Genomic DNA, 9,570 nt, shown 5'->3' on the forward strand with positions numbered 1-9,570 from the left:
TATAATGTCATGAATCATGATCTGTCCTGTCCTAGAAGTGCTAATCTAGGATCCGGTCCCCCCCCCCTGTTCCTATAATGTCATGAATCATGATCTGTCCTGTCCTAGAAGTGCTAATCTAGGATCCGGTCCCCCCTGTTCCTATAATGTCGTGAATCATGATCTGTCCTGTCCTAGAAGTGCTAATCTAGGATCCGGTCCCCCCTGTTCCTATAATGTCATGAATCATGATCTGTCCTGTCCTAGAAGTGCTAATCTAGGATCCGGTCCCCCCTGTTCCTATAATGTCATGAATCATGATCTGTCCTGTCCTAGAAGTGCTAATCTAGGATCCGGTCCCCCCTGTTCCTATAATGTCATGAATCATGATCTGTCCTGTCCTAGAAGTGCTAATCTAGGATCCGGTCCCCCCCCCCTGTTCCTATAATGTCATGAATCATGATCTGTCCTGTGCTAGAAGTGCTAATCTAGGATCCGGCCCCCCTGTTCCTATAATGTCATGAATCATGATCTGTCCTGTCCTAGAAGTGCTAATCTAGGATCCGGTCCCCCTGTTCCTATAATGTCATGAATCATGATCTGTCCTGTCCTAGAAGTGCTAATCTAGGATCCGGTCCCCCCCCTGTTCCTATAATGTCATGAATCATGATCTGAAAGGGTCAACTGATTCTAGATCGGCTCTTCTACCATACCGTACCATATCTCTGTACAACGGTACTTAGTGCAGACAGACTCCTTGGTTCACTGTTGCAAAAGGTTTTAAAACTTAACGGCCCTAATGAACGCGACCATTCAGCAGACCATCTCCATATAATCACACTCCTGTTGACGATGTATGTTTTAAACCATCCAGATCATCCCCATATAATCACACTCCTGTTGACGATGTATGTTTTAAACCATCCAGACCATCCCCATATCATCACACTCCTGTTGACGATGTATGTTTTAAACCATCCAGACCATCCCCATATCATCACACTCCTGTTGACGATGTATGTTTTAAACCATCCAGATCATCCCCATATCATCACACTCCTGTTGACGATGTATGTTTTTAAACCATCCAGACCATCCCCATATCATCACACTCCTGTTGACGATGTATGTTTTAAACCATCCAGACCATTGGAAAAAAAATATTTTCGTTCAATTAAGTGATTATTTATGGATGTGCGCGTCCATGATGTGCATTTCTTAGTCTGTAATACATTTTTTACCACGTGGGTTTTTTGTTTAGGTGTCTGTTGTGCTGCGTTCAGAACCGTTAAGACTGAAGGGCCGTGTGTCAATAGTCTTACCGTGGCTTCCTCCCCTCCTCTCCTCGCCCTGTATTGATGTGCATGAAGGAACTGGACAGGCGAAAGCTAACAGGGCTGATCTGGGATCAGTTTTGCCTTGCCTTGCACTCATACTCTGAGAGGCTTTGAGAAGACAGTCCCTGATCCCAGATCAACACTCCTACTCTGAGAGGCTTTGGGAAGACAGTCCCTGATCCCAGATCAACACTCCTACTCTGAGAGGCTTTGGGAATACAGTCCCTGATCCCAGATCAACACTCCTACTCTGAGAGGCTTTGGGAATACAGTCCCTGATCCCAGATCAGTACTCCTACTCTGAGAGGCTTTGAGAAGACAGTCCCTGATCCCAGATCAACACTCCTACTCTGATAGGCTTTGGGAAGACAGTCCCTGATCCCAGATCAACACTCCTACTCTGAGAGGCTTTGGGAATACAGTCCCTGATCCCAGATCAACACTCCTACTCTGATAGGCTTTGGGAAGACAGTCCCTGATCCCAGATCAACACTCCTACTCTGAGAGGCTTTGAGAAGACAGTCCCTGATCCCAGATCAACACTCCTACTCTGAGAGGCTTTGGGAATACAGTCCCTGATCCCAGATCAACACTCCTACTCTGAGAGGCTTTGGGAATACAGTCCCTGATCCCAGATCAACACTCCTACTCTGAGAGGCTTAGTGAATACAGTCCCTGATCCCAGATCAACACTCCTACTCTGAGAGGCTTAGTGAATACAGTCCCTGATCCCCAGATCAACACTCCCTACTCTGAGAGGCTTAGTGAATACAGTCCCTGATCCCAGATCAACACTCCTACTCTGAGAGGCTTTGTGAATACAGTCCCTGATCCCAGATCAACACTCCTACTCTGAGAGGCTTAGTGAATACAGTCCCTGATCCCAGATCAACACTCCTACTCTGAGAGGCTTAGTGAATACAGTCCCTGATCCCAGATCAACACTCCTACTCTGAGAGGCTTAGTGAATACAGTCCCTGATCCCAGATCAACACTCCTACTCTGAGAGGCTTAGTGAATACAGTCCCTGATCCCAGATCAACACTCCTACTCTGAGAGGCTTAGTGAATACAGTCCCTGATCCCAGATCAACACTCCTACTCTGAGAGGCTTTGGGAAGACAGTCCCTGATCCCAGATCAACACTCCTACTCTGAGAGGCTTTGGGAAGACAGTCCCTGATCCCAGATCAACACTCCTACTCTGAGAGGCTTTGGGAAGACAGTCCCTGATCCCAGATCAACACTCCTACTCTGAGAGGCTTTGGGAAGACAGTCCCTGATCCCAGATCAACACTCCTACTCTGAGAGGCTTTGGGAAGACAGTCCCTGATCCCAGATCAACACTCCTACTCTGAGAGGCTTTGTCAATACAGTCCCTGATCCTAGATCAGTGCTCCTACACATTATGAATACAGTCCCTGATAGTCAACCATCCACCATAGACATTATGAATACAGTCCCTGATAGTCAACCATCCACCATAGACATTATGAATACAGTCCCTGATAGTCAACCATCCACCATAGACTTTATGAATACAGTCCCTGATAGTCAACCATCCACCATAGACTTTATGAATACAGTCCTCTGTAGCTCAATTGGTAGAGCACGGCGCTTGTAACGCCAGGGTAGTGGGTTCGATCCCCGGGACCACCCATACGTAAAAATGTATGCGCACATGACTGTAAGTCACTTTGGATAAAAGCGTCTGCTAAATGGCATTTTATTTATTTTAACCATCCACCACCTGTGAGAGAGAGAGAGAGAGAGAGAGAGAGAGAGAGAGGAGAGAGAGAGAGAGAGGGGGAGAGAGAGAGGGGGAGAGAGAGGGAGAGAGAGAGAGACTCTCCAGACCCACCCAATGAAACTGTTCTATCAGAATCAATACAGTAGGACTTCTATTCACTATTCAACCCCTTGGAGCTGTTTGTTTCAATATGATCTCTCTCTGTGGATCCTCAGCTTTAGGGCTCCTGACAGTGTAAGTCTGGCAGGATTTCATCCATTCTATGGCTGGATCCCAAATGGCTCTCTAAAGTGCACTGCTTTTGGCCAGAGTCCATAGGGTAGTATGGGCACTATATAGGGAATAGGGTGCCATTTGTGACGTCTATAACCCTGCGCTTGTAGTTTTCAGCCAGAAGAAGTTACAGTGGGGGGAAAAAAAGTATTTAGTCAGCCACCAATTGTGCAAGTTCTCCCACTTAAAAAGATGAGAGAGGCCTGTAATTTTCATCATAGCTACACGTCAACTATGACAGACAAAATGAGAGAAAAAAATCCAGAAAATCACATTGTAGGATTTTTTATGAATTTATTTGCAAATTATGGTGGAAAATAAGTATTTGGTCAATAACAAAAGTTTCTCAATACTTTGTTATATACCCTTTGTTGGCAATGACACGGGTCAAACGTTTTCTGTAAGTCTTCACAAGGTTTTCAAACACTGTTGCTGGTATTTTGGCCCATTCCTCCATGCAGATCTCCTCTAGAGCAGTGATGTTTTGGGGCTGTCGCTGGGCAACACGGACTTTCAACTCCCTCCAAAGATTTTCTATGGGGTTGAGATCTGGAGACTGGCTAGGCCACTCCAGGACCTTGAAATGCTTCTTACGAAGCCACTCCTTCGTTGCCCGGGCGGTGTGTTTGGGATCATTGTCATGCTGAAAGACACAGCCACGTTTCATCTTCAATGCCCTTGCTGATAGGAGGTTTTCACTCAATCTCACGATACATGCCCCATTCATTCTTTCCTTTACACGGATCAGTCGTCCTGGTCCCTTTGCAGAAAAACAGCCCCAAAGCATGATGTTTCCACCCCCATGCTTCACAGTAGGTATGGTGTTCTTTGGATGCAACTCAGCATTCTTTGTCCTCCAAACACGACGAGTTGAGTTTTTAACCAAAAAGTTCTATTTTGGTTTCATCTGACCATATGACATTCTCCCAATCCTCTTCTGGATCATCCAAATGCACTCTAGCAAACTTCAGACGGGCCTGGACATGTACTGGCTTATGCAGGGGGACACGTCTGGCACTGCAGGATTTGAGTCCCTGGCGGCGTAGTGTGTTACTGATGGTAGGCTTTGTTACTTTGGTCCCAGCTCTCTGCAGGTCATTCACTAGGTCCCCCCGTGTGGTTCTGGGATTTTTGCTCACCGTTCTTGTGATCATTTTGACCCCTCGGGGTGAGATCTTGCGTGGAGCCCCAGATCAAGGGAGATAAAATGTAAATGTAAATGTAATTATCAGTGGTCTTGTATGTCTTCCATTTCCTAATAATTGCTCCCACAGTTGATTTCTTCAAACCAAGCTGCTTACCTATTGCAGATTCAGTCTTCCCAGCCTGGTGCAGGTCTACAATTTTGTTTCTGGTGTCCTTTGACAGCTCTTTGGTCTTGGCCATAGTGGAGTTTGGAGTGTGACTGTTTGAGGTTGTGTACAGGTGTCTTTTATACTGATAACAAGTTCAAACAGGTGCCATTAATACAGGTAACGAGTGGAGGACAGAGGAGCCTCTTAAAGAAGAAGTTACAGGTCTGTGAGAGCCAGAAATCTTGCTTGTTTGTAGGTGACCAAATCCTTATTTTCCACCATAATTTGCAAATAAATTCATTAAAAATCCTACAATGTGATTTTCTGGATTTTTTTTTCTTCTCATTTTGTCTGTCATAGTTGACGTGTACCTATGATGAAAATTACAGGCCTCTCTCATCTTTTTAAGTGGGAGAACTTGCACAATTGGTGGCTGACTAAATACTTTTTTTCCCCCACTGTATGTCAGAGAGAGGAAAAAGTGTCTAAAATGAGACTGGTCTGTCCCTGCTCTTCCCTCCTTGTATTTACATGTACAGTGAGGGGGAAAAAACGTATTTGGTCCCCTGCTGATTTTGTACCTTTGCCCACTGACAAAGACATGATCAGGCACTTAACCCTAATTGCTCCTGTAAGTCGCTCTGGATAAGAGCGTCTGCTAAATAATGTAAATGTAATGATCAGTCATTGTTGACATGCGTTTTCCTGGATTTTTTGTTGTTGTTATTCTGTCTCTCACTGTTCAAAACTCCTGAGTGGCGCAGTGGTCTAAGGCACTCCATCGCAGTGCTAACTGTGCCACTAGATCCTGGTTCGAATCCAGGCTCTGTCGCAGCCGGCCGCGACCGGGAGACTCATGGGCGGCGCACAATTGGCCCAGCGTCGTCCAGGGTAGGGGAGGGAATGGCCGGCAGGGATGTAGCTCAGTTGATAGAGCATGGCGTTTGCAACGCCAGGGTTGTGGGTTCGATTCCCACGGGGGGCCAGTATAAAAAAATATGTATTCACTAACTGTAAGTCGCTCTGGATAAGAGCGTCTGCTAAATGACTAAAATGTAAATGTAAATAAACCTACCATTAAAATTATAGACTGATCATGTCTTTGTCAGTGGGCAAACGTACAAAAATCAGCGGTGGATCAAATACTTTTTTTTCCCCCCTCACTGTAGCTCCCTACTAAACCCTCGGACATGGGATCTGTCCCAAAGTACACCCTACTGCCTTTATACTGCACTAATGTATAGGGATTAGGGTGCCGTTGAGACACTCTCCATGGCCAACTGTCTTGCACAGGAAATATCTATCGTGATTTTGTTGATAATGAATGTCAGAAGCATAACATGTATATAAAAATAAATAAATAACACAAAACCATGATATGATGTAAATTGTTGTGACAGACAACTCAAGTGATGGTCCAATAAAAATAGTTTTCAAGCTGTTATATGACTGAACTGTTGCAATCTGTTCTGTCTATGTTATTGCATTACATCAATTAATGTATGGAAAATAACATCAAAACATGGATATACATTTTTGTTATTCATTGTCAGTCATTAACCAAACCTTGTATACTTTTCCATCATGTGTTGGGTCACCTAACATTTTAAAAGAACGGTGCAGAATTAATTCAATCATCATCTGCATTAGAAGTAAACACTAACTACGACCTTTGGTAGAGTGAGCCCTTTGGCGACCCGTAGTCTTGTTAACCCGGGATCCTTGGGACGACATTGACGTTAAAATGTAAAGTTAGGTTAAGGTTTGGGGTTAAAGTTAGGGTTTAGGGTAAGGACGTCCGAAGGATTAGGGATCGCACTAAACATTAGTTACCACAACCACAATGTCATAATTATGGCTAAACCACGCCTATTTTTTTTTTTTACCTTCTTAAAATCTGACTTTAAACCTAACCTTAACCACACTGCTAGCCTTCTGCCTAACATTAAACCTTAAACCCTGACCAAAAAGCTCATTTTTGATTTCATTAATTTTTACAATAATGTATAGTATTCTGGCTTTGTGGATGTGGTAACTAGTGACAACGACGTTGCCTTGGCTTCAAGATGGCGGAGGCCTTGACAAGTCAGGAGGAACTGGTAAGGGCTTGGTTTACCATGGTGCTATCGTCAAACCGTGGATTTTTAACATTTGTGGTTTCCATTATTTTTATAATAAACCCAATGTTTGGTTATGGTGGTATGTCAGCTTTCTCCTCGGTGAGGATACTGTCTCGTAAATATCCGTGGCCGGTTCCATATATTATGACAGCCGCTAGGCTAGCATGCTACTTCTAACTAGCTGCTTTAGCACGCTCGTCTACTTGCAACTCCCAGTAGACTGCTAACGTTTAGCTGGCTGACTAGCATTTTGCTTTGCAAATATTTAGTAAAGTTACAATCTCACTGGTTAGATTATATTTGTTATTTTCGCTAAGTTAGTTTTTTTTTCTCCCGTTTGAGACCTAACGTTAACTAACGTCGTCAGTCATTGAACGCAGATGGCTACATGGCTACCTAGCGACAGCTAACGTTAGCCCGAGAGGAAGACCGAGTTGTTTACCCACATCCTCTTTGGCTAACCACATGTAGCTTGCTAGCCTGTTAGCTAGGTAACTATAGTAAGACAACATTTTTTACATTCCTGCTTAATTTGAGGCAAAATACGACTTCCATTTCTGAAGTAAAAGATGTCAGTACAAGGTTGCGTTATACGTCGAGTAGTGACATGTTTTGCTTTGAGTGTTGTTAGTCATAGCACGGACGTTAGCTAACTAGCTATCGGTTCACAGAATTTGCTCCCAGTTCCTAGAAAGTTTGTTGCCGTCATTCAACTGGCTGGCTAGATTGCTAGTTGACGTTGACTCTCTTTCGTCATCGATGATGGGATTGTCATCAGATATAATTTAGCTGACGCTAGACCACACTGTCATAGTTTATCTGTTTGATTTAACTAGTCAGTTTCTTAATGTCTTTAATTAAACTATATTGGCCACAGTAGACGAGTAACTATGGTCCTAGCTAGTAACTACGACTTGCTCGGTCACTCCCATCTCTTAGCTAACTAGTTATTTGACTAATACAGCTACTCAAGCTAGCAACACGCATTATTTGCTTTCTAACACCGGTAACATTAACGTTAGCTCTCCGAGTGTTGGTATCTCCCCCCCCCAAATATGAATCATGTTACCGCTTTACGTGAAATTGTAACGGGAGTCACATTTTGAGGCAAGGTCAAGACTCCCGGGAGAGAGGCAAGCTCTCTGTGCAGCTTTGCCAAAAATTGATATTGAAGTAGATGGGATAAACTGCTGTCAAGTGTCAAACGGACCTAGTTGATGATGTTGAATATCACCGGGCGGCAGGTAGCTTAGTGGTTAAGAGCGTCGTTCCAGTAACCGAAAGGTCGCTGGTTCTAATCCCTGAGCCGACTGGGTGAAAAATCTGCCGATGTGCCCTTGAGCAAGGCACTTAACCCTAATTGCTCCTGTAAGTCGTTCTGGATAAGAGCGTCTGCTAAATGACTAAAATGTAAATGTAATCACTGGTTAGATATCACTAACGTCACTGGATATTCGTTGACGCTTAAGGTCCACCCAGTTCAAGCACGTGAAGTAGGCTGTATGTATATATCTGTGTGACTGTCTTTCTATTAACCAATCACTCAGGTTGAGTAGCTGTTGATTTTAGCCAAGTAGTGACTGGGCTTGGTAGCTTTTTGCCTTTTTCTTAGGGATGTTGGTTACACTGAGCACTGTAGGCACCACCACAACAACACACCACATAGGGGTTCAACCATGAGCCACAAGTGTCAACAACTCTATGACCTCTCCTCTCCCCCTCTTATAACTCCCCCACTTCTCTGTCCTCTCCTCTCCCCCTCTCCTCAAATATCCCCCCTCTAATGCCTCCCCCAATCTCTCTCCCCTCAATATCCCCCTCTCTCGTCTGGTCTCCTCTCCCCCCTTCTTACGCCTCCCCCAATATCCCTCTCTCGTCCCCACCTCTCATCCCTGTAACTTCCATTCCTTGTTTCCCCCACCTCCCCTCCGACACCTCCTCCCCAACACCCCTCCGTCCGTCCCCAGGCGGTGGAGGAGTTCCTGAGGGAGGTGCGTAGCAGGGAGCAGCCCCACAGTGCAGCCCTGGTCTCTCAGCCAACCGCCGTCAAGTTCCTCATGGCACGCAAGTTTGATGTCCCCCGAGCAATAGACCTCTTCCAGGAATACAAGGTACAGAGAGGGATCAGACTACTGGTGTGTGTGTGTGTGTGAGTGATAGAGAGAGAGCATTTTTGTGTTTATTAGTCCCAGATACACTGTAAATTCCCCACCTATGCCAGTATGTGCTAATGGTGACCCCTGACCTTGCCTGTATGTCTGTGATTGGTCTTTATCAGAACACGAGGATTAAGGAGGGCATCTTCAACATTAACCCAGACGAGGAACCTCTCCGCTCTGAACTGCTCAGCGGAAAGTTCACCGTCCTGGTGAGGCCTGTGTGTGTGTGTGTGTGTGTGTGTGTCAGGGTTTCCGTTAAGAAAATGTGGTGCTGGACAAAGTGACCGGGAAGATTTGAATTTAACGGCCATTTGAGAAATGTACCGGACCCATATGCTTTGGGTGCGTAGCCCGTTGGTGCGTCCACCCACGGATGACGTTAGGGCGTCCACTCAGAATGACAGAAATCCCATTTAGATTATGCTGATACAGATTAACAGAACATGCAACTCATATAATGAAGCAGCCAATAAAATGGGATTTTCCAAACATTTGCCAAAATACAATTAGCGGGAAAACACCATTCTAAAGTTTTAAAGTTTTAATGTCACATGCACAAGTACAGTGAAATGCCTATCTTGCAAACTCAAAACCCAACAACGCATTAATCAATAACAATGTAATACTAGAAAAAAACACAGGAGAAATAAGAAGAAATA

The 9,570-nt window shown here is 44.7% G+C and overlaps 1 protein-coding gene across 1 annotated transcript; it reads left to right on the forward strand.

Annotated features, from left to right (window-relative positions):
• Positions 1-6,093: 6,093 nt before the first annotated feature.
• On the forward strand, positions 6,094-9,254 carry LOC123492587 (tyrosine-protein phosphatase non-receptor type 9-like). The gene is made up of 3 exons (XM_045225123.1): positions 6,094-6,731; positions 8,720-8,863; positions 9,031-9,254. Exons 1-3 carry the CDS (start codon positions 6,699-6,701, stop codon positions 9,193-9,195), a joined length of 342 nt encoding a protein of 113 aa, XP_045081058.1. The 5' UTR covers positions 6,094-6,698; the 3' UTR covers positions 9,196-9,254.
• Positions 9,255-9,570: the final 316 nt, after the last annotated feature.

Source organism: Coregonus clupeaformis, chromosome 1 (assembly GCF_020615455.1).
Source record: "Coregonus clupeaformis isolate EN_2021a chromosome 1, ASM2061545v1, whole genome shotgun sequence".
NCBI classification, from domain to species: domain Eukaryota; kingdom Metazoa; phylum Chordata; class Actinopteri; order Salmoniformes; family Salmonidae; genus Coregonus; species Coregonus clupeaformis.

What these genes read in the sequence shown, in the direction of transcription:
- LOC123492587 (XM_045225123.1), top strand. Translation starts at nt 6,699, where the DNA reads ATGGCGGAGGCCTTGACAAGTCAGGAGGAACTG. An exon ending in TGACAAGTCAGGAGGAACTG is followed by an intron (nt 6,732 to 8,719) that starts GTAAGGGCTTGG and finishes GTCCGTCCCCAG; the next exon opens with GCGGTGGAGGAGTTCCTGAG. An exon ending in ACCTCTTCCAGGAATACAAG is followed by an intron (nt 8,864 to 9,030) that starts GTACAGAGAGGG and finishes GGTCTTTATCAG; the next exon opens with AACACGAGGATTAAGGAGGG.